Source organism: Pangasianodon hypophthalmus, chromosome 11 (genome assembly GCF_027358585.1).
Source record: "Pangasianodon hypophthalmus isolate fPanHyp1 chromosome 11, fPanHyp1.pri, whole genome shotgun sequence".
NCBI classification, from domain to species: domain Eukaryota; kingdom Metazoa; phylum Chordata; class Actinopteri; order Siluriformes; family Pangasiidae; genus Pangasianodon; species Pangasianodon hypophthalmus.
The window spans coordinates 19,407,977-19,433,742 of NC_069720.1; the positions used below are offsets into that span (position 1 = coordinate 19,407,977).

The 25,766-nt window shown below is 37.3% G+C and overlaps 1 protein-coding gene across 8 annotated transcripts in view; it reads left to right on the forward strand.

The window, feature by feature from the left end:
- LOC113535669 (cAMP-specific 3',5'-cyclic phosphodiesterase 4D) overlaps positions 1-25,766 on the forward strand; it is a 78,562-nt gene that overhangs the window by 29,348 nt on the left and 23,448 nt on the right. Inside the window, exon 1 of one of the 8 annotated variants that reach the window (XM_026929153.3) lies at positions 4,746-5,554. The exons of 4 other annotated variants lie outside the window; for them this stretch is intronic. In XM_026929153.3, coding sequence (XP_026784954.1) covers positions 5,343-5,554 — 212 coding nt within the window. In that variant the 5' untranslated portion in view covers positions 4,746-5,342. Of the gene's footprint in view, positions 1-4,745; positions 5,555-10,543; positions 11,679-20,564; positions 21,506-25,766 lie in introns of those variants that run through there. 3 more of the 8 variants (XM_026929179.3, XM_026929202.3, XM_026929192.3) reach the window with 3 other exon arrangements.

Genomic DNA, 25,766 nt, shown 5'->3' on the forward strand with positions numbered 1-25,766 from the left:
AACTCGTTAGATATGCAAGCACTTTCTCACGAAAGGGGTCTGTCTGGGAGCAGTGTCCCAACAGAGATAGATAGTCACCATGGACACCTGCCTCACAGGATGTGGAGTCCCAGTGTGAGAGCAGAACACATCGGCCAGGTCAAACGCAAAGCATTTAATCCTGATGGATAAGTACAAAAAGTAATTAGTCATGAATTGAGTAAAATATTACACTGCTTGTCAAAAGTTTGAAACATCTGTTTTATACTGTTTATTACAGTTTCATCACTGCGCCACAGGTAGACAATCACAATTAATTAAGGAAAGATTTCAATCTTTGTACTTAAGACCCTAGTAATTGGTCAAGCTCAGATCATAATTGCACTTTATCCTTTTATTAAAGTCAAGGTGCACTTGGAGCATAAAGTAGTTAAGCCTGTAGATATAGCACTCATCGAGAAGCTAAACAGTTCTGTACTCTTCCCAGACTTACTAATGCTAGAGTATTTAAAATGAGGCGCTTGCTAAAGATGTTTTCTTTAAAAAACCTGTCTAACATTTCTGCTTCTGAGAAAAAGCCATGCTGCTTATTCTTCATATTATTTTTCCAATGTAAAATTACCATGTAAGATTTTAATGCAATCCAAAACTCGAGGCTGAAATTTTCTTTTATTTTACACATAAAGACTCTGCACTGTTACAGGTGTTTGAGTAGCTGGCAAAATAATCATGTCAGACATGGATAACCTTTTCTAAACATCTTTATTCAAAAAGAGACCCATCTTTCCTTGTATGTGTCTTCCAAGATGGTGTTGTTGTTTATCCACTATGATGAGTGATGTGTCATTTATCCCCTCACAGCGGCACTGTTTGACTTCAGTCAACATGATGTTCTATACAGATTCTGACATGCTGTTTGTTAAGCCATGGCTTGAGAGGAATTGATTAGAAACTTCGCTCTCAGCGGCAAATTTGTCATGGCACAGATTTAGGTCTGCCTTATTCCTCTGCCTCTACCTACGGGGGGGGAGATATGACCGGTTAGTGGTCCACAAGTCTTCTTGAAAGCAGTAAATGTTACGTGATTTAGCATAAATCACACACAAGAGGGCAGTGTTTTCCAATGATTGCCCCAAATTTGTTTTTCATTCATACAATACCATAACACATTTAAAAGCAATTGCCAATATCTATGTCTCAGATGCAGCACCTGTATTAACTTTTGTTAATACAATGTTAGTCCTCAGGTCAAGTAGGCCAACCTTATGGATGATAGTCAATCAAACTGAAGTAGTCATAGCACAGTTTTCCTGTAGTTTTAGCAGGCAGACAAATAAAAAGATCCATTCTCATCGTACTAGGGCTCTTAAACATCAACTGAGACCAGTGAAGGTCACTGAGCATCGTGGGCTCTCCTTTTTACCTTAAATTAATATCTCTCTGGTTGCCAAGGCAATTTTATAGGAAGAAATACAGATCAGATTTCACAGCATTCAGGGACGCTGTAGCACTAGCTGTTGATGCTCCTCTGAAAAGCACTGCAAGCGTGAACACTTCAACATTTACATATCTCTCTTCTACTAGTTCACTGAAGTTGTATCACTGCTATTGCTGCTAAAGAATGCTTAGGGTTATATATTACTACCATGTACAGATTAACCCTGAGAAAACAGAAACAAATCCGTTTTTCGATCGGTAGCAGGTGAAATGTTAGACTGTCACTGACTGAACCGCTATCATCGTGATGCGTAGCGAATAAGAGGCCATGCACAGAGAAAACAATGTGTTTCCACAGCAATGGCCTTGAGACTCCTGGTTCAGGCTACTGAACTGTAGTACTCAGTGTGCTAACCAACCAGCTCACAGCTTCTGGCTGTGAGTCAGAACTCTCTGTTGCTTCACTAGTCTGTTCATAATACACATTTATTTTGGTCACATTCAGTGAAAAGGCAGAAGGAGTCAAGAGGACATTGCTAATTATGTGGTTTGGAATTTATACATAGGCCTGAAATCACCAAGTAAAATGGGCCTGGACCTCCTTAAAGGGCAGCTCTACATTTTTACAGAATAAGACAGAAATTATTAACATATATTGCACTTTTTTTTCTTTTTGTTTCCTTTTCCTCGTGTTTCCCTGTGTTTTCAAATGAGTTTCCCTATCAGAGAGAGCTCCAAGTAGAACCCCTTTAGGAAGCTAAGAATTATCTAAAATAAATCATTGAAACAGCACTCGTGTATTAACACATTACGTAATAAAATTGTCATCGTGACTAAATGATGTTTTATGATCAGAATGATTGTGAAACTCTGACATTACGTAGCGAGTGTGGACATTGTTAATCGGATTAAAACGTTAAGTGGGGGCTTTTAAATTATGCTGCCAAAAGCCTAAAAAATGGCTGTGGTCTCTGATAAGAAATTCATTATAGTTATACTTTGTTCGAAAACAAAGCTTCAGTGAACCTTGAAATTGAAAATGCTGAACTTATTATCTCTTTAGACAGTAAGGCATTTGTGTTAATATTCCCCCTCCACAAAATTCATTCCCTATTGTAAAGTGTTTGTCTGTCTGTGTGTGTGCGTGCACACTGCCAAGTCTGAGAGCCTGGTGTACGTGCTTAAGCTTTATGTAAGGCTGGGAATATTCTCTGGGAGCCCCATCTGCTGGTTGGATTTGGCAGGCGTTCACATGACAGCTGTGTTTGAATAGGTAAAGTTAGGAAAAATCTTTGATCACCACAGTATCCCTTGAGTAGTTTATGTTTATTAAATTTTTTTTTCTATTTCGCTTTTTACGTCAAGAAAGCACATCATTGTTTGTCATGCATTACATATTCTGTATGGCCTTTGTTTGTTTATAACAAGTTTATAAAAAGCATTCAGTGAATTCAAGACCCAAATCACATAATGCTCACTAAGTACTATAAATATTAATGAAACTGATGATGTATTAAATATTTAGTACAGTATTAATATGCAGTTTGGGATGCAAGCCGAGTATTTGCGATGCTGTGGATATAATTATCTTGTTATGTTTCCTCATTATTACAGAAGTCTTATGAGAATTAAAAATAAATTGCGTACATCAGTACGACTGTCACAGTTACTGAGTACCAGATGAAGAGCAAAACATCTCGGTTGCTTTAGCTGGAATCTGACTGCACGCTGCTGTATTGCCTCATGTGTAACTGTGTAACCCTGCATCACTGGCACCAATAAACGCAAACTACCCCACTAACTCTTACTAACCATCTAAAATACAGCAGAGAGAATAAAACTATCAAGTTTGTTCAATTCCAATCTGCATATTTTTATTACCCACATTATATGTGTTCTCCATGTATTTTATTATCTAATCTGTGTGTTTTGTTCTGCAACATGTAAAAAGTCACACTGTAATAGCTATACAAAACATAGCTAAATAAATATACACACCAAGGCAAGAAGATTTTTCAAATACAAATCCCCCCATAAAAAAAAAACAAAAAAAAAAAAACACAAACGCCTCCCACTAGTCACTAGCAGGAGTTCTCTGTCTAAAGCAACTTCACAACTGGGTGACAATACAAATTTCACAACAGGGATCAATTTATTTTTTGTTTATAGTACTATATTGACTCTTTTTACGTTTTTAACTTACTCTCTCACCCTCTTACTCTCTCTCTGTCCCACGATTGGCTGCTGGCTCCTGTCTGTCACTCTGTAGTCGCAATTCTTTCATGCCTAAAGCTAGGTTGTAATGACATATCTGAGCTTGCGTATCGATGTCAATTTTCCACCACCAATTCCAGCCCGACTTCCTGGCACAGCTCTGACTTTGAATTACTACTACAGGGTGACTCACATCATCTCAGGAATAATTATATTTTTAACAAAAAAAATCCTATAGATTTAAATAGTCAATTTTTTTTTTTTTAAAAATCACACAATGAGTGATATTTAGAGCTTAAACATATGGAGACCCTGTATAGTTTAACTTAAGCACAATATTCTTTTCAAATTACAAAATTATTACAATTAACATTTACTGAATATAGCTGCTCTGTATTCTTTGGTTTATATTATAAGTGAACTGTTCATTTATATTCAGATTATGTATTTTCAATAAGGTTCTAATCCTAATATTAAGGTGGCTATTGGAAAACATTGCTGGCAAAAATTCACATTCCTGGGATCCACCATCTGTTTGTTTTATGAGAACGCTCATTGGCAATGGATGAGAAAGGGAATTTATGTTTGTAACCTCGTATTTATGCTCTAAGGAAACTGAAAATGTTCCCGGGCTGAGAGAAATATAATATATTATAATGATATAATGATATAATAATATGATTTGACAAGAATAGCTATTTGTTTGTTTGTATTGTCAGTGTTCCTTGGAGGTATCAATAATTTTTCTTTTTTAAAGAAAATACTATAATTTGAAAGATGTCACTCAATCATATTTATAAAGAGTGCCGCTATATTATGCAATGAGGTTGTCTTTTTAGTTTTGCTATTGACTGATGTCATATTTGCATAGTGTATAACTTACTATATATGTAAGGTTTACTATTGGGAAAAATAGATACTGGGTCCATAAAACGATACTGGACAAATAAATTACATAGGAGGTTAGAAAACAGCATCTCATTGTAAATGAGTAAAATGCATAAATTGAGGAAGGCCTCATACATCATTCCATTGTGACTCCACAGCTGCTCTTTTCTTTTTCTTTTTTTTCTACTCTCATATGACTGAGTGTCTGTTGCTGGCAAGCTGGCAAGGCAGACCATAGTCTGGGAGTAAGTGTGTGTTGTGGCCTGAGACAGGCCAGCAGTTTGGAAAGTTCAGTGCTACAGGCCCTGAAGAGATGGGGGAGAGGGTGGTTAATGTTTATATACACACAGGCTGAGAAAGGAAATGATTATGCAGTGAACTTTTTTCCTTTCCTTTACTCTGACCATGCTGTCCTTTGTGGGCCTCCAGACCAAGCCACCCCTTCGCCTTGTCCACCATCTCTCCTCCCTAAATTTCTCCAACCGCAGCCTCCCAAGTCATGCAGCTTAAACCTCCTAGTAATTCATCCGGCCATATTTAGTCAGGGGGAGGGAGCGAACTCTTGTAATGTAAATAAAACCGGGAATGGACGGGAGGCGATGAGTTTCACTCTGTGTCTGTCAAAACTACTCAGCAGCTCCCGTGAGTTAGGTGAAACCATCCTGAGTCTGACATGGGACCTCTGGAGAATGACAAAATTCCTGTTTGACACTGTCAATCCCTTGTGCGAGCTTGTGCAGGCTTCCTGGGTTTTCTGGGGATAATATCAGGGAACACCAGTCGAGTTTTGTTCAGCCTGGTGGAGATCAAAGAACCTCGGGACCATGAGTGAGACACAAGAAGAAGACAGCTCTATAATCACAGCCCAGGCCATCAAGCTGAAGTCCAGATCCTCAGGAGGTTCTCCATGTGAATCCCCGAGCTCAAAACAGTCTCCCCGCAACTCTCCACGCAACTCGCCTCTGCTCTTCAGGAAACTTCTGATGAACCGCAGCATTGTTCTCCAGAGGCGCTTCACTCTGGCCCATACACCCAGGTATTGCCTAACTTTTGCCCTCTGAGCAGACGTTCTTTGCATGAAAGGTCTGCAGCGTGGTCACCTTATTCATTTGATTTGAACTATGTAAGGCCTTTGTTCTGATCAGTGTCACATTGCCGGTCTGCTTCTGCATATCATGCAACTTTGAGCATCACGAGGAAGCTTGCAGACACAAGCCTCTGTAGTGTTGCTAAGGTAATCTTCTGGTAAAAGCAGAAGACGTGTTTCTGCAGTAAGCTCTTATGTGGAGCAAAGAAAAAAGCCTTTTGTTTAGTCTTAGGTTCAGACCTTTTCTTCTGCCTTAGGTGTTAGAGTTCAGTGTTCAGTAGGGACAGTCTGTCAGCAGGCTCTGTTTTGCCCCTCTCATCTTTATTTGAAAATCTGAAAAAAAAAAAATCTACCCAAGCTTTGTGGATTCCATGAAGCCTCACTTAACTTCTCAGATTAATATTATGACTTTTAATATATGAGATATTCAGAATAGTGAGACTAACTGCAGCACTAACCTGGATCAAAATATCATTTTTAGTGAATTAAACACAATGTCCTCAAGCAGTGGCACATGGTTTTTAAACGCTCAATTAAAAGGCATATTTTTGCCTTTGAGGAAACATTTTGATTAACAAACGATAAACGTAGCAGTCCATCAATCTGTTTTTGGAGACCGTGTAACTGTTCTTGGAGTTTACAGATGAGTACAATTGTGCAGACGTCTCTCTGATCCTCATATAAACATTTCCATTGCTCAGATGCTCTTAAACCGTTTCCATGGAATCTTACATAAGAGATGTTTTTTTTTTCCACCGGGGTCATGACCAGCAGATTGTCCAGAATACTATATGGAAATTTATAATGCAACTTTACTGAAGACGAAACATGTCTTTCCACTCATGTGTATATACCATAGTAAGAAGTAACAGTCTCTGTATCTTAAGAGGTTCACGTGTGTTTTGGCCTAACAAAGCTAACATTTTCTATTGCTGTGGACCTGATGGCTTTGGATAAGACATCATCTTGGACTTGTTCAGCTCTGAAATTAGCAAGAGCCAAAAGATTTAGAGGAAAATTGTTCATTGTTGCATTGAGCATTCCAGCTCCTTAGATCTCATTCTAAACAGGTCAGGGGACCAAAAGAGCTTCAGATCAATGAGATTTTAGTTGTGAATTAACAGAATGTAAGTGGATGATTAACGTGTACATTTGAAGGTAAACGAGATGGGCCCACAGGATTTTTTTTTTTTTTTTCAGACTGTTTGTTTATTCACTCAGTCATGTGCTTAAAGAATGTCTGGATTTGACATCAAGGGGTGGGGAAAAAAGATCAGATAGATAATTTGTGCTATGATTCTCCTCATAGCATAAATGAAGCAGAAGTAATGGACAGATTTCTTTAAACGGGAAGATCAGTTTACCATGTTTTTCTTTAGGGGTTATGAACAAAGACTTAGATTACTATACTTCAGTGAGGGTTGGTCAAGATATTACACAGCAAGGCTAAAATCTAATATCTTTCCATAGCTTCATAATTATAAGATGTTCATGGCAAGAAATGAAGCTTATTTTCACTTTTTTTCTCCTTGAAAGAGAAGAAGGGATTAGCCTGTCTAGCTCATTTATATCAGCTGGCCCTGGCTCAACTCCTGTTTTACACAACTGAGCAATGATTATAACAATGGAGGAAAATGTATGCAAATGCACCATATGAAATGTACATTCATAAATCACATAAATCACACAACACACCATATAAACAATGTGCTGAACCAGATAAACAAGACAACTCCAGAGAAGCACTCAAATAGCATATTTCCTTTAACTAGAGTGCCACTATTATCAGCGATTAGCTCTAGTGACAGAAAAGATAAAGGGACCATTGGCTTCTTAAGGAGAAACTCAAACAGTGCCAGCTAAAGATAAACATACTTGTAGGAATGCTATATGTGTGTTTTAGCAGCTGGCTACTTTCTACTTTTGGCATATAGGAAAGTGTTGCTATAAGAAGAATCATCTTCTCTATTCTGAGCAAATCTACAAATCAGTTTCTCTACCAGGAGCCGACTATTTCCATACAGCAGCATGGAAGAGTTATAGTCAGCAGACTGTATATAAGTATATACACATCTTGGCTTTGTTGTGAAGTTTTTGGCTTGTGTTGCTTGATTTTTGACATGAATTTGAACAGAAGAAAGAACAAACTTTGTTAGTATACTTCCATCTCCATTTATGGCATTTGTATTTCAACTATGTATAATTAAAATGTAATATTTGTACTCTTATGCCATTACATGGCAATGACAAAATATCTACTTTTTAATCCTTATATTTGTACTCTTACGCCATTACATGGCAATGACAAAATATCTACTTTTTAATCCTTATATTTTCATTCAGCCTTTCTAAATACCTACATTGTCTTTTGGTTGCCAATTCAATTAATTATGCTTCTGTGCCTTTGAATTTATTTTCTTTTTAGCAAGTAAGGAATACAGTATGATCTTCTGTTATAGGAAAATAATCAACAATCGGGTGGCGTGATGTGAAGCTACCACCTAAAAAGTTGATTATTTTCCTATAACAGAACTTCCCAATTCCACTTCATTCGTCCTTGCCAGTACTCACTATTTTTATATTTTAATGAATGACACATTGTGTGGTGTTTCTATTACATTTAATGTTGCGGAATAGCCGTGAAACACACAGTGTAAACATTTTCATGTGGCAGAAAGGACAGCTTTTCCTCTGACTGTTACAATGTGTTGACCCTGGAGACTCCTTCCATAAATGTAAAATAAACATCTCCTTGCAGAAAGTTTCAGCATATCACTGATTATATGTTTTTCTTTGTATAATTAACACCATGTTTTTTAATCTGTTTATTACTAGTCTTAGTGAGTTTCTGTGAATTAGCTGTTACTATAGAAACTCTAGTGTATTAGATTGAGCACATCACTATAAACTTGTGATTTGCCTTATAGACAGTTCTATTCTCAATAATGAATCAGATTCAAGGATTCAATGATGTGCCATAACTATATTTATAACATCCAGTCAAATCCATACCAGTTTATATCGATAACACAACCAGTCTACTTTGCACAAGTCTCATTTGCTCCTAATTCATTAAAATTACTTGGTTAATTAAAAAAAATAAAACTGAGAATGAAAATTCTCATGAAAATTCATACAAACTCAAATGAACACTGACGATGTAGTTGGATTTTGCAGCATTTCATAAAAGTGAAGTCAGATGAAGAGGTGTCAGCACTAACTCCACCCCAACTAGAACATTATCGCTCCTAACTTTTCCTGTGAACTGAATGATGCAAATCATGTGAGACAAACATATAGCTATAGAACCATCCTGACTTCTAATGTCAGTTAACTTTCACTTTATGTACTTTCATTTTAAATACTTGATTACCTGTTGGACGTGTTGACGCAAGAACAATACTTCACCTTTAATATCATTTCCTGTACTTTTTCCCACGGCTGATTTTGAAATAATTTTTTTCCTTTGCATTTTGAGCAAATTCTTCCCCGTTTAATTTCTAACTGTACATGTGCGTATGTGTCTGGCTTAGTGACTAATTATGATGTATACATGACTCCTTTTTTCCTGAGGAGTTTTGGGAATACAGCTGTGCATCAGATAAGGGAAAAGGCTCAATCTTTTGAGCTCATCAGCAAACCCGTTTCACTGACTAATACACCTGCGGTTGAGTTAAACCCAAAAACACAAGGCATTTTCCTGAGAAGAGGATGATGGAGAGGGGATTGAGAAATGCCACTGAAGGGATTGAGAATGCCAACCTCATGTCAGAGGTTCTTTGATTAATTGTTTGGAACTGAAAGGGGGAATACTCTGGGTTAGCACACATGATTCATTTTTTTGGCACTATTCCTCCCTCAGATCTTTATTCTTTACAAAGTGCCTTCAAATTTCTTATCAGGTTTGCTTTTATTTAAAAATCTAAAAGAGCCAAAATGTTTCCTGTTGGTTACTGAAGTTAAGGTTAGTGTTAGGTTTACGTTTAGGTCATGGGTGGAAAGTAATGAAATACATGTACTCTCTTTACAGTTCTTGAGTATATGGTTCACACTAATGGTCATTTTTGAATGTTATTAAATCGTAGTATGTTTACTTTTCAAAACCAAATATTCAACTTTATTACATTCATTTTTATTACTGTTACAAAGCAAAACAATGTGTTTAACGACGCCAATTAAAAGAGAGTATGTGCGTATTTTCACATATTTTACATGTTTTTTGAGACTCAAACCACTTAAAGCAGTTTCCTCTCAAAAGTCTACACTTCAGCTGCCAAGTGCTTAACCAGTGGCAGCAGTGTCTGAGACAGCGAAGACAGATGAGCATCCCTGTCCCAATATATCAGCTATCTTTAGTTTTAAATACTTCAAAGGAAACAGCCTGATACCGGTCTTCAAGCTACGCCAGTCAAAACCTGTAGAGATATCACAGTTCAACATCCAACCTGCAGAAACATGGACAGCCAAGCCATTACCTAGCTGAGTGAGCTAGACTAGCTAGCCAGATCATTTTATGTTTTATAGAATGAAAGCTCTGAATTAAACTTAAGATGTCACTTCGATATTCGATAGCGATTGTTTGTTGTGTTAAATGTATCTGAGTGCTGCTACAGATAGGTAACACTCAGGATAATGTGTAAGGGGAATCTGTGCTAGATAGCTATCTATGTAGCTTGAAACATCTATGAATTAGCATGAGCTAGCTAGCTAGCAAAGCCAGCGAGCTACTGAAACCCCAACAGCATTTTGGCTAAGTTTGCTAGCCAGCTAACGTTACTTTTCATTAGATGCTGTTCGAGGTGATGTTCACTTCAGCATAGCTCACTTGGTTAGTTAGCATAATTGTTTAAAAATGTGTTCCTCAGATATAGAACAGATTCAGATTAGCTGTGCAACTGTAGGCATAAAAAAATAAGTCATCTGTAAAGTAATTACTCCAGTAGTGTTTCATTAGATGACTTATTTACTCTTATTTACTCTAATTTGAATAACTTGATAACTACATTGACTTTTACTCAAGTGAATTATTACTAGAGTAGCAGTACTATAGCATAGTACTAATTATGTCAGTGGAAGGTCCTCATAAGGATATTAAGACAAAAGTGTGTGTATGTGTGTGTGTGCGTGTGTGCGCGTGTGTGTGTTTTGCTAGTGCCCCATGGGGATGCAGCGTGCTTCAGTGTGTTAGGCTGGGCCAGTGTAGGCAGGCAGAGAGGAGACACCCAGTGCTGGCTCCGACAAGTCAGAACACACACGCGCGCACGCACACACACACACACACACACACTCGCTTACAGACACAGACACAGACACAGTGTGACCGTGCACTGTACTTTAGGCTTACTGTGTTTTTCAGTTTAGTGACTCTCAAATATGTGCAACTGGTCCTGGATGAAAAAGAGATTGTCGGCTTTTCTCCTTTCTCTTCCTCCCATTATATAATCCTAGGCCTTTGCTGTTTCCCAACTTTGGATACACAGCCAGAGCAAAACAAATATGGAAATTTAGCAGGACCTCGTACCCCTAGCAGATGTCTCCTGGGATCCCAATTCCCTATGCTGAGAAAAAAAGGTCGACGCTCCGTAAAACTCATTTTCCTTTTTTGTCCCATCACTATCACATGCTCAGGGAAAAAGGAAGAGGATTCTTGACATGTTTGTGAAGCAAAAGGCTCTGCATTGAGAAAGTTCCCTGACACGGCTGCGAGACGAGGTAAACTTCTGCCTGGATTTAGAGTTGACTTGGAGTTTCCTAGAATACATAATGAACTTGGAGCACATCAGAAAGTGCAACTGAAGCACTTTGAGTCATTTGGCTAGACTTGGACACACTATCTGACTGAACCTTCTCTTGACCTTCTGCTTCTCTTGGGTCATCCAAGCCTTTTTGGAGAGCATCATAAAATGTGCCTTGATCAGGTGAATGCTGCAGTGCGCGTGCCTGTACTTCCTTGGTAAAAATCCTCTCCATGTGGCCATCTGAAAGTTGAAATGATGCACAAAGACCACCGCTTATTCCGCAAAGGTTCTCTGTTTAACTTCGGTTCTGGACGAAGAAGACACTCCTGCATTGGGTATGTTTGTATTTAGTGGTTGTGTTCTGTCATTGCGCTGCCTTTTTTATTGCTAAGAGCTTACACTGACATGTTCTCATCCATTGCAGTTTTAAACATCTTCTGTGATTTTGATCACTTTGCTCTTGCTAATGTGGATATGAACATGTGAAACCTCATGACCAGATGCACTGTTGTTATGATTCTGTTCTACTATTTGTGGAGGGAAAAGGAATGAATCAATCAAGTCAGTGCTGAGTGATTGAACGGCTTTGCAATGTGAAGTGTCACGCAATGAAAAACTACTTTCTTCTTAGATTACTTGTAATTTTATATTTACGGTTTGAGTGAGAAACCTATATCTGCAGTGTATCTGTCTGTTTTATTTGTCCCATTCCAGTAGGGCTGTAAAATGTGGATGATAATTGTTATACAGTTTGTTTGCTTTGTCTGCATGTGTGCCTACTGCTTTATGGGCTGTGTGGAGATGGAGATCAATGCTTGGCTGCTGTCAGCGCCTGTGGTGTTAGTGTGTGTGGGTCTGGGGCTGTATTGGGGGAAGGGTTTGCTTAGGATAATGACATACACACCATGGTCCCACTGTCAGCCTGGCACAGCCGAAAAAGCAGTGATGTCAGTTTCGGCGAGAATATCCAATGCGCTCACGCTACTTTGACACAAAGCGCAGTGTTGTCCTATTGCTTTGTTGTAAGTTCCCATGGTGCTGCAGTTGTACTCTGAGGAACATGCAAACTTATGCAAAAATGATGCAGAAAATAACATTTGTATAGGCATGAGGAGAAAAAGGAGTTCTCGACCTTGTATTAGAATACTTTCACAAAGTAGTTTTTTGTCAGAGTTAGAGATGTAGAGATATAGAGTTAGAGATATCTCAGATCTCAGCACTTGCATTCTCTCTTAAGATGACTGTCCAGTTAAGTGTCCAGAACTGGGATTTCTTCACTACCTTCTGCACCATTCTTCTGATAGCCAGATTTTGGGGGTTCATTTTTTCATTGCAGTTCTTGCAGGATTAAACTTGCTCGTTATAACTAATGTTATTTTACTACATTTCTTGTTTTCTGCGTCTGTTTTTCACGTAAGAATAATATTATACAATAAAGTAAAAATAAAAATAATTCTTACTTACTTTTAAGAATAACTTTCTAGTGGTTCCCAAGTAGCACAGCAGTGAGCTCACTGGAGATTTCAGGAACGAATGATGGGAGGGATGGTGTTACTGTCTCCTCTGTCACTAACAGCACCACTAGCTAGTAGTGTCCATCTGTGAGCTCGTGTATGTGGAAGAGGGCAGATAGCACTTTCCTTCAGGTGTGTTCAGCTGCCCTGTGACGTTGTATGGAGCAGTAGTTGAGGTATCTCGGAGAAAGCACGTGTTAGCTTTCCCCTTCTCTGATTGGTAGCTCTTGAATGATGGGAAGATCTAGCTAATGAGTAGGAAGTGACTAATGACCAACCTGGGAGAAAATGGGGTTTGAAAAACAAATAAATAAACAGTAATCGCTCTCTAGTTTTAAAGTGCCCCTGAAATCCAAAAAAGCTGTTTTTGTGTTAGTGGACACCAATATGATGGTGTATTTAGAAAGAAAAATTTGTAAAAAAAAAAAAAAAAATAGTTTTAATTTTATTGTTCATCACTTCAGGGAAAATGATTAAAAAATTTTTAAAGTTAAATTAAATACTCTCTAAAAGCTTGGATGTCCCATTCTACAGTAGCACTTCTTAAGCTCATTAGCAGAAGACGCAGTTTGTTAGCTTGTTAGCAGCAGTAGCGTTTCATTAGCTGGTTAGCAGCAGTAGCGTTTCTTTAGCTCATTACTAGCAGTAACAGTTGAAAAAAGCTCTCATTAAACTCCTCGCTCCATATTTAGCTAGTTTGCTATGTTGTGTGAATTCAGCGGAGGTTTGGCATATCTCGAACGTATCTGTTTCAGAAGGAAATACGTCAGCATACAGAAAAAATTCATGGCTATCAAGCCATTTCATGGGGACTTTAATTAATTAATCAGTTTTTTTCTGTGAATGGGAGAACATTGTTATGCTTTCCATGCTAGGTTTCATGCATAAGGGTAAACCTGTTTTTTTTTTTTTTTTATAACCAGATAGAGCCTGAAGTATCCTTTAAAGCTTGACTTTAAACACTTCCAAAAAACAGTTTTTTTAGACCACCTAAGATCCCAAAAGCACTTAGAACGTAGAGTTGATACAGTGAAGAGGACACCCCATCTCTCTGTTACTCCTGAAGTAAAACAGGCAAATGTAATAATAAAAATGGCCACAGCCAGCTGGGTTATTCTTAGATGTGGCCTTGTTTAGAGAAAGCCCGACCCACTCTCCCTCTCCTGATCCCGTTTCCTTCTCTAATCTCTTCCAGATGTGCTGATGTCACAGACATAAATGCATCAAAGCCGGAGGCTTCAAAGTATATTGACTTGCGCACGACAAGCCTCTGACTTAATTATCCACCCCAGGAAAGAAACAGCGATTCCATCAGAGCTGCCACATTCAGGGTATCAGCCTTCCGCCACAAAAATGTCTCATACCTAAAAAAACTTTTAACAGCTATGAAAGCATTCAGGCAGCAGAGAGGAAAGCAAATATGCGGCAATAATTATTACAGATCATACTTCATGCTTAAAGGAATTGGGGTTTATATGGCTTGGATATGAATCAAGAGCTCATAAGGGTTCAGAAGTATTTCCGAACAAACTGTTCAGTGAATATTTTCAAGGTCTTGGTTTGAATTCCCACAGTGATTCACGTCATCCATGTGGCCCAAGAGAATGAGAAAGAGAGAGACCAATCAAGTTGAGAGATAGTAGTCAGTCGAGAGATAGCAGCCTCTGTTTTCTACCGCACTGTTGTCTGACTGCTTCTCTGTGTCCTTATAAAGATCTCTGTTGCATGGTTACTGTTCCATCAGATAAAAATGATCCTGAACATTAGGTTCTACTTTATTTGGATAGTCCCCACAGGATGGTCTACAGACACTCATACTGTTAACAAACTGAAAGGAGACTTTACAGTGCTTGACAAATATAAATCCAAATATGAAGGAGGAGTTCTGAAATTTGATTAGGATCAGGTACAGCACTAACATTGAGGGGATGAAGATTCCCTGATGTCCTGCCTAGAAATTGTATGGTATGGTATGGTATGGTATGCGGTAAATAGTGACGTACTGAGTTTTCTAAGCTTTCAGTCTGTTTGAGGCTCTGGTCTTCTGACTAAAATCCATGTTTATGTACAAATGACTATATTGCTATACTGAACATACATCTAATGTATTTAGATTAATAATAGAATAATAATTATCCACAGTTGAAGATTGGAAAAAAGACCAAGTGATGTCCAGTTTCAGTGAGCCTGTGCTCACTGTAGCCTCAGATTTCTGTTCTTGGCCATTAAGAGAGGAACTTGTGGTCTTCTGCTATTCAAGGTTCAGTGTTTTGTGCATTCTGACATGCTTTTCTGCTCACCATGGTTGCACATGGTGAGTGGTTATTTGAGTTACTGTAGACTTTCTGTCATTTTGAACCACTCTTGATAATTGGATAATTGCATGAATGAGCAGGGGAAAAAATATTGCTCCAAATATCCATATCTGTATTCAGATTTAAACCTGAAGTGAGCAGGGATTTAAATATGAACCGTACCAGAGACATTGGAAAACACTGGGGAAAAAAACCCGGAGGTGGAAATGCCAACACTACCATCCTGGTCTGTCAGTTCTGACTCTGACAGTTCCTTAACCTCAACAACATTACAGTTCATAACTGTTAATTGAGTTTTTTTTATCGTGCTCACACAGTTATTATTTTTGTTTGTACATGCCTGCAATATTTTCTATAACTTAGTTCTGTTTCCCACAAGCTAGTAGCCTAATTTAAACTACTGCATCCCTGACCAGACAGTTACTAAGGATGAATGAATGAATGCTGTACGTTCATGGTAATGAACATGGTCTTTCTTTATCCTGTGAGCTTCATATCTGACTCATACCTGACCCAGTGTACAGTCTAGTCTCAACCAGATGCATCTAAATAAATGAATATACGTATATACTCTGAGGTTAGTGGCCCACATCATTAACACTGTAAAGTATCCAATATGTTATTATATTATCGATCACACATCATGCTTAAAGAAATTGAGGTTTATGTGGCTTGAATCAAGAGCTCACAAGATTTCAGAAGTATTTCCAAATGCAGAGCTGACAGAGGCAAGAGGACAAACCATCTCTCTGTTACTCTTGAAGTACAACAGTACAACCGCACAACATCAGTATGTGGTTAAGAGACTGAAATGTTAATTGATAAGTAGACTGCATTCCAGCTTGCATGTCATTACTTACTACAAAACATGTTCTGATATCATCTGAAAGCTCATACACATACACAAATGCATGCTTCCTCGTACTTAGCATGTACTAGGGGGCAAAAAAGGAGAGAGGCAATTAATAAAACGATAACAGAGTGTGTGACTTGTCCCAAAATATCCTCCAGTGCCTGGAACAGTTCCCAGAGTGCAGGCAGCAGTGTGATTACAGTGTCTGCCTGCGTCAATGCCCCATCCCGGGTCGCCGCATGGTTGACCTGCCAATTGATCCCTAATGAACAAATCCAATGCACATTATATTTATTCTGCTCTCTCTCTCTCATACTGTTATTAGTATGCACAAGTAGTGTGTACTTTCAGTGGCGCACTGGCAAAATGGAAAATAGTCTGTGTTTTAGTTGAAAGCTGTATCCGTAAATATTTAACTGAAATATTTAACTCAAAGTGTTTTTAAAAAATTCTAATGGAAAGGAATTTTTGTTGTTGTTGTTTGTTTGTTTTTTTGGGTTATTTGTTTGTTTGTTTTGTGGGGTTTTTTTGTTTGTTTTGTTTTGTTTGGTTTTGTTTTTTGTTTTTTTTGGTTTGGCTTTTTTGACTGACCTCTTCTGGTTAAATTGTGAGCTCTGAGATTAGTGGACTTTAATATCCACATTAGTAATGCTGCAGATCTCATAGTGCTGTAAATAATCAGATGTACTTTCATACCAGTGTATTCACACATACCCATGAATAGCCTCGAGATAGCTAATAAATGTCACCACAAAAAGGCAGGCGAAACTGCAATACAACATTTAACCTGCAAGTCTTTTTTTGCAAGAGAGAAAACATCTTGCATCTGTTTGGCAAGTCAATGGCAGGTGATGACAGGATTTCATTTTCTTAAAACACAGAGAAGATATAGTGAGAAATAAAGGGCTTTATTTTCACCTGCTGGAAGTCTTTAGTAGGATTAGCAGTGTCAGGATTAGCAGCACAAATTCTGGTGTTTGTCCAAAAATGTCTATATGCATATTTAATCTATATAATCTACAGTCACTTGGATAAGTATGCAGAACTGAAACTGATTTAATTTGGATTATATGTCATGAATCTACACAAAATTACCTATACTATCAAACTTATAGACTGCAAAATTATTTTATAATAATTATAATAAAAATAGTAAAAAATTGCGTAAGTATTCGCCACCATTGGTGTGAAACCCCTAAATTTGTTCTTCTGCAACTAATTGGCATGACACATCATATACTTAGTTGAATCATATTCATTCTCTGGGCTGTTTTGTGTATATTATACACAAATCTCAATTATACATAAAGTACTGTGCAAAAGTGTTAGGCACCCTATTTTTTTAGTACAAACTTTGTTATAGATTTGTATTTTATGACTTCTAAATTATTGATTCAGTACAAAAACTTTTTAGATTTCCAAACATTAGTTTTCCAGCACAAAATTAAATGTTACAGAAAAATGTTTGTATGTCAGTAAAGAAAGCAGCAGATTACATAAGAGACACTTTTCAGACAAAATACATAATGAAGGCTGCTGGGTTTTGCTGCAAAAATAAGAAGCGAGTGTGACAGTCAAAGTCTGCAGAAGAACTGTGGCTGCTTCTGCAAGATGCTCAGTAACACTTACAGCTCATTTCCTTATAAAACTGCACACATTGTACCTGAGACTAATGTTTTTTTTTTTTTAAAGTGAAGGATCGTCTCACTAAATATTGACTTTGTTCCATTTATTACTGTTAACTGCTCTTTATAGTATTTTTTTAATGCAGAAACATTTAATTTCATTATTTTTGAAGGCATCTTTGCTCTACAGCATCTTTGCATGTGCCTAAAACTTTTGCACAGTTCTGTATAATCCCAGTTAAATCTGGTTCACTTTGAGCTTGTAACACTACAAAATGTAGTGTAAAATTCAAGGGAGGTTAATACTTATGAAAGCCACTGTAATCAGGGACAGCTTTGTTACTAACGCATGTTCCAATACGTAGGTTTCCACTTTAGCAAAAGAAATAATTATGTCTTCTTTATCATTAGTGTAAACTTATTATTTACTATTTTAAGAAAAAAATTGGCTTCTGTATAATCTATCCAGCCTTAAACTGCTGTTTGTGAATGAGTTGTGTGTAATAGTAGTGATATTTCTCACCATGATTCTAAAATTCTAAACTTATCTTTATTTATGGAGCAGATATTGAGAGTGGTTCTTACAAGATACACACCAAACCTTATTCTGTCTGGTCACAACCTCCAACATACCCTGGCTTTCATAAGTATTCACTCCATTTGAACTTTTCTACATTTTGTAGTGTTACAACCTGGAAGTGAAATGCAGTTAATTGGGATTGCATGTCAGGAATCTACACGATGTAGCCCATGATGTTGAAGTGAGTGAGGAAATTAATATAGTTGGTAAATTTATTTACAAAGAAAAATCATAAAAATTGTGTATTCAGCCTCATTGTTGTGAAACCCCTGAATTATTCCATCAGAAGTCACATACTGCTGTGCACTGTATATTTCTTCTGTGTTGATCAAGGATTAAAAATTATTAATTTTTTTATTTTGGGTTGTTCAGAAAAGAGATGATATTTTTTACATTCCTGATCCCCCTCTTTATATGGAAACCTGTTAGAACGAATTCAAATAATGGTTAATAATTTTTTACATATTCTGCTTACAGGATGCCTAGGGTATAAATTAAACCAAACACTGCATTTTACCAGGAGTAAAACATGTGTAATTTGTTTGTTGTTGCTTGCAGAATTACAGGAAAAATACATTCTACACTGATTTTCCTGGCTATAGCTACGTAATGCCATGTAGTCAGGTGTGCAGGAAGTGACAAATTCTGGACAGGAATTTAGGCCTATTGGGAAAATGTTTAGGTTTAGGCCATATGTCTGTGAAATCAAGAAACTAAGTACTTTCCAAAAAAAAAGATTTTGTTCATGTTTTTGATCATATTCATTTTTTTTGTTTTGTTTTGTTTTGTTCCCTGTAACATTTATAATCCCTGGTCTTAATATCTTTTGATTTTATTTTTTTCTAAATGAAAATTGCATAATTTTAGTTGTGGATTGCTGTGTTTTTATAGTATATCTCATTTTTAGTCTCTTCCAATTTTTCAGATATCTCATATGCTCTGCCATGACTGTGACTCATTTAAACAGCTTTTGAATCAGTAAAGTATCAGTGTTTATGAAGAGGTTTGCAGTGCGATTTTAATTTAGTGTTTCTGAAAGTCTTTAAAAATATATTTTGGGTTTTTAATAATATAGCTCAACAATGTTGGGTTAATATTATTTACTTAATTTTCTACTAAGGAGGTTTTCAAAATTATTTTAATAAAGAGCTTTGGTCTGGGTCTGAATTGTTGAAGCTGGATGGATTGGTGATTTTACATTAAGACCTGATTTTCCCTGCCGAAGGCTGAGGTACAAGAAAATGTTGCAGATATGACACACTAGGTGGCGCTATTTAGTCATGGAAGAGACTTTACAGCCCCATTAAACAGTACAGTTTTGCAGGCTGCTTTTAAATCATTTGTGTTGTATATGCTCAGACAAAGCTGTATCCACTGGCCATGTTTAGTTTCACCTTTTCACGCACTCGGTTTACTGAACTATTAAATCTAGAGAAGTTGTGAAGTAATGTATTAATCTCTAGTGACTCCTGAAGCATCAGAAATGAGATACAGTAGTACATATGAGACAAGAAATGGTGCACAAATATATGAAATATCTTTGGAAAGGGTAAACATTGCCAACCACTAGGCATAACAATATTCCACTTAAGATAAACTATCAGTTACTAAGTTACAGGGTGGTTCAAGTAGACTTTATTATCATATGTACAAGCTCCTTGAAATGAAATTCTTAGTTCGCGCAGTCTCAAGGATGCTGCAGTAGAAAAAAGGATGGTGAGTGACTAGTGATTAAAAATCGTACAATAGATTGTGCAGCACTGAAGCAGGATAAAAATACATCGTAGAAATAGGAAGTACAAAGACAAATAATGGTGGTGGTGGTTAAGAGCGATGTACTCTGGTCATATTTATACGAGGTGAGGTATTGTGCAATTTAAGGTATTGTGTGCGTGTCTTTGTGTTGTCTGTATGAATCTGAGCTCCAGTATGTGTTTGGCTTTGAGACACAGAGGAGAAAGCCACCCCTTCAAGTCCCCACTAACACTTCTGACTAAGCAAATATTTATTCTAATTTCAGCAGGGCTCCATTTCAGCCCCAGGGGAACTAAAGTCCCATCATGTAATTAAACAGTCAGCCCTGTACACAACTCCTGCCATCTTTGCCAGTCAATGATTTTGCATGAGCATGAAGGTGACCTGCCTCGGTGTTAGTTTTTATTTTAATTAAGTTATCGATTTATGATTGATCCAAGTTAAGCAGCTGGCCATGTCATAAACTAACTTTGTTGAAGCATGCTGTTTAGGCTTTGTGTAGAGTGTGTGTGTGTGTGTGTGTGTGTGTGTGTATTCTCTCGTCTACCCAGCGGTACTTTTTCTTCAAAGAGTTAACACTGGAGACTTTCCAGGAAGGCTGGAGCCTCTCATCCTGTGGGTCCTCCCCCCTGTTTCAGTGCTGTGACCTCACTGTTCAATTGGCACTGGTTCAAGAACGCTAAAACACGTGCACACAGCCGCAAACAGACACACATACAAACTATATCAAGCAGGGAGAGATTCGCAAATGAGTTCAGCTGTCAGCCCGGGGTCGTGCTGCGAGAGGGAAAGACGGGGGGCTTTGGAGTAAGAACTGCAGAAGAAAGCAGGAGATAAAGAGAGACGCAGGAAATAGCGGGAAAATGGCGTGAAGATCAAGAACACTACAGATCCACACAATAACACAGGAAGAGTGGTGGCAAAAAGGAAAGCCAATTCTTTTTTTTCCCCCTCTGCCTGGATGGTGTTAGATCTTTCTTTAAGGCTCTGTGTGTCATCCTGCATATGTAAACCAGTGGGCTGTGGTTTGAGCAAAATAGGCTTACCACAGGAATCACACAAAAAGCCTAATTTCAGGAAGAGAAGGAAAAAACATGTGACACGCATGGCTCCAAGACAACAAGCACAGTTGAAAGAGCTCGGGTGTATCAACCTGCTTTTCTAGAGGAGGGATGAACACTGAAATCAAGAGAGGCTTTCAGCGTCAAGGCTTCTGGACTGACTCAAAGGGAGTTGATTACTCATGCGACTTTGGCTTTTTCGTTTGTGACTTGTCAGAGATGGGAACCATGTGCGGTTTCAAGAGGGCATGGGCACACGAAAGGAAAAGCTAAAGAGTGCAACCAGAGGACAAATACCCAGGAAGTGCTAGAAAGCGAAATAGAGGGAACTATGAGTTTGCCGACTAACTGTGTCTTTCTCGCTCCTGCTGACCGGGCTTTCAAAGTCCGAAATGGGAATATCTACGGATCCCCATGTGCAGTAAACCGTCCAATCGACATCTTGCAGAAACGCAGGCGGTAAATCTTTTCCTTCTTTTCTTTCAGTGAAACCACAGGAAAAAGAATGCATGTGCAGTTTAACACTAGTATTTGGTAATATCCGTTCTTGGTTTGTCAAACAGTGGCACCACATGCTGTGCCAGTTATGCTTTCTGTGAATGGTGTAATGTAGAAGCTGAGCTTTTAGGGCATTTCAATGCTCCAGCACATAAATTTCAACACAGTAGTTTACAGACTGTGCAGCACATGAACACAGAAGCCAGACACCTTCTTTCCCATTACAGAGAACATTTTTTTGGTCTCCTTCTTTTTTTTTTTCACACTGAGCACATTGTGTCTGTGCCTTGGTGTTGAGTTAAATATGAGTATAATGTGTAGAAAAGTCTGAATCTTACTGACGAATCCTTAATAAATGCACCTGATGATTTTGTGCACAGTATTAGAAGAGATGTTCTTCATATTAATTACTGAAAATCTTTGTAGGGTTTAAAAGCAATAGTTTTATTTTTGTGATTGTTTTTATCTAATGTCGTTTAGGATCCCACATAGACATATTCATATATATAATTTTTTAATACATATTTGCTGTACAAGGTAATAGAATGCAGGTGTATAAGGTAATAAAGAAGCTAATAATTTAAGACCTCAGGGACAAGCAGGAAGTGAGACTTATCCTGCTGTTTCTAACCAGATTTTACAACAGAGTTAAAGTCTTTCTGGGGTGCTGTTTTGGGGATTAGGTCTGGTTTTTACCTCAGACCCTCAAGGTTAGCGGGGTCTCGATGAACAGATTTATAAATTTGATTTTAAACTCAAACCCGGCCAAATATGTTTGACCATATATGCACAGCAAAGCGTGTTGATGTTTTTTCCCAAGCATGCACACCATCTCTGCCTTCCATTTTATTAATGCAGGTGTAAAACATAAGTTAAATGATACTTTTGTTGTTTAGAGCTCAGGTGTGTCTCTTGAGATAGGGCTTTAGATTTGTGGCCCAAAGGACAACCAGATAGGATTACTTCCTCTGAAATAAATAATACTAATACTTTTTATTACTACCTCAGTTCCCACAATTGATAATAATATATAGTCTGCAGAAAGCATTATACAGCCATGAACTTTCACAGCCCACTGGTTGGATAGTGTATTTTTCTGAAGCACCCACGTGTCTCTTTTTCTTAAACTGCACAACAGCATGTAAAATGCTTCATTTATGTAAAGGCTGGTCCACCAGGGAAAACAGTTGCTTTTTAAATCTAACCCTACCATGATTCAGCATAACATGTCTCATAAGGGGCTCTCATGAATACACTTGTGTCATTTCCTGTTGTTGAAGAAGCCTGTGCCCATGTTGTACAAAAATGACACTGAGGGGAGCCGTTTGGGAACGGATTCCTTAAGAAGTGATTGTATTTTTTCAATGGCAGGAAACTAATGGAACGTGCACCAGGAATTGTCTTTTCATTTGCAGTCTGCATCCATCCTGATGGAATTTCTTTATGCATGTGTGCAGGTTTGCTGCAACCCACTGAAACAAGGCCAAAGCTGTGTGCAAACTATTGTGCCACTACCTTTTGAAAAGAAGAGCCGTTGACTGAAACTGAGCAAGAATCATGGCTTCGATATCAGCTCAAATATTCCACCATAAATATCCAGATGGCTCATTGGAGTTGTTTTTAAGTAATAGTTAAAATATTGTCTTTGATACTTAGACATTCGTCTCTTATCTCACACACATCCAACGCTGCTGTGCTCGTTTATCTCTGAAAGGAGTGCAAACTGAGCCACAACTGACGTCAACCCAGGAGTTGTGCATGGTGACACAAGCGTTTGTGGTCACGGCTTCTCTTGCTGCTTTTCAAAAAAAAAAAAAAAGTGTGTGTGTGTTCAGTGTGTGCGCAGTGAGTGAGTGTTATAGGCATTTTTCTGAATCTACCATTTAATGTAATCCACTGGTCAAAGACTATGTTTACCTTGAGTTTTACAGCTAAACTAACAAGAGGACGCTTCAGCAAGGTGCAGTTTCCTGCAAAAGTTTCGCACAACTTTACTTTGAAAATCACAAAATGACAAGGAAAATAATTATTCTTAAGGATTCTTAAGGGTGTATGCATAAATCCTTAATGACAATCGAATTTAAACCTACATAAACACTTATAAAGGCTTATTCCAACAGGCATCAGCAGTCATCAAAGTACTCAGTAACACTTTCTATCATGGCTGTATGTAACATATGCATTTTTATGTTTTTATGAATTCTTTATTATGCTTTATGAATTCTTAACATATGGCATTACAAGCAGTGTTTCTATCACATTATATCATAGGTACAATGACCTGCACTGGTATTTTTTCTGCTTATAACATCAGAGACATTAGAAAATCATCAGAAAAATTTAAAAATAGCATTAGTTTAATAAACATTTTTTTTAAACTATGTCTCACTTTACTTATAAATAAGGCAAAGGTATTATAAATATGTTATAATATCATATGCCTGTCAATATTCTACATTAATATATGAAAAGTATATACATTCACTTACTCATTAAAAAAATTGAGGACAGATGGGTCTGTTTATTTGGTATTGGCGATGTATAAAAAATATTAATTACAAACACTACTTCAAATTCATAATGCATTGTAACCATTGTTATAAAGTGCATTTGAATGTATTGTGTTATGTAAAGTGTTATGATATTTCATAACACAGTGTACTATTTTTATGTCAGAGTCACATAATGGTGATGTGACATAGCTTGCCAAGTGAAATCATACGTGCCTTCAAGCAATTATTTGCTACATTTCTGCTTTTATGAAATTTATGAAAACCTATGACAGTGTCATGACAGGTTTATGTATATTTCCCCTGACCTTAAAGTAGATTGAATTTAGTTTTGAAACTTGACATTTTACATCATCACCGTTATGTGACAGAAATAAACTGAGCCACAAACTCAGTTTTCATGACATTTAATTATAAATCGGTCCAGAAAGGGTCATAGCACAGCACGTATCTCAGCCAAAATTTATGTCATCTGACTAAATTGTTATTAAAATTAATTAAAAAAAAAGCAGTTTTTATGACAGCTCACACCTGTTGAAGTAAGCCTTTATAGATCTTAGAGCCTTTATAGATAGTTTGTGTAGGTTTATGGCAGTTGTCATAAAGAGGTTATGTAGGTGTCATGTAGGTTTATGAGCAATGCCCTTAAGTAAAAGCTTGCCATTTATTTTTCCCACTGATACATTTAACTGACATATGCACATATGCATTTATAACTGACACTAACATTTTAGGTATGATCTGATAAGGTTATAGATCTGTTAATCTTACAAGAATTCTTGGCCATATGTCATGCACTGCCTTCTTCAAATCAATCCATAGATTGATTTGAGCAGAAGGTTAAGGGTCTTGCTCAAGGACCCAGCCTTTGCAGCTTGGCAGTGCTGGGATTTGAACACACAACTCAACCTGTAACTCAAAGCCTAAACCTCTGAGCCACCACACCTCCGACCACTGAACTAACTCACACAAAAAATCAATTTCAGTGCTTTATTAAACCTTTATTAAAGCTTGTAAAGTTAAACTCATACACTGTTTGTATTCACATAGAATAAATGCTATAAAATAAAGGGCACAAAAATGATCCACTAATTTGCAGAAGTCGACACAAGGACTACTTTTACCATTCTCACCCATGCCAAAATTGTTAGATATCCCATTAAGCATTGCGTTTTTTGATATTTCACTGAAAACCAATGCATTGCTCTAAATGCCTAATCCTTTACCGCATTAAAATAGCAGCAAAATACCATTTTGCTGTAAAATAAATTTTTTTAGAGTGTATTTTTATACTTTCTTGACCATAAAAAAAATATTAAAAAAAAAAAAAAGGAATTGGTACATATACAGTACTGTATATAGTCCTAAATGTCTTAGGTGTTTAGATTTTTGCATTTGTGGGTCAATAGAAAAGAGCACATTTTAGATTTAAAAAAAAAATTAGGTCACAAAGGAAAAACCAACATAAAGTGTGGTAGTAGGTTGTTGGGCCATCATGAGCCAACAAAATAGCTTCAATGTGCCTTGCATTTTAAATAATATTGTTAAAAGTTGATCATGTTAGTTAGCTAACATGAAGTAACCTCACAGGATTACTGAGAGGATTTTCAAGTCATATTTTTAAAATTTGATTATCTATGCTGCTAATGCAGGCCAGCTAGCTAACATGAGCTAGCCTGACAGGATTACTGAGATGATTTTAAAGTCATACT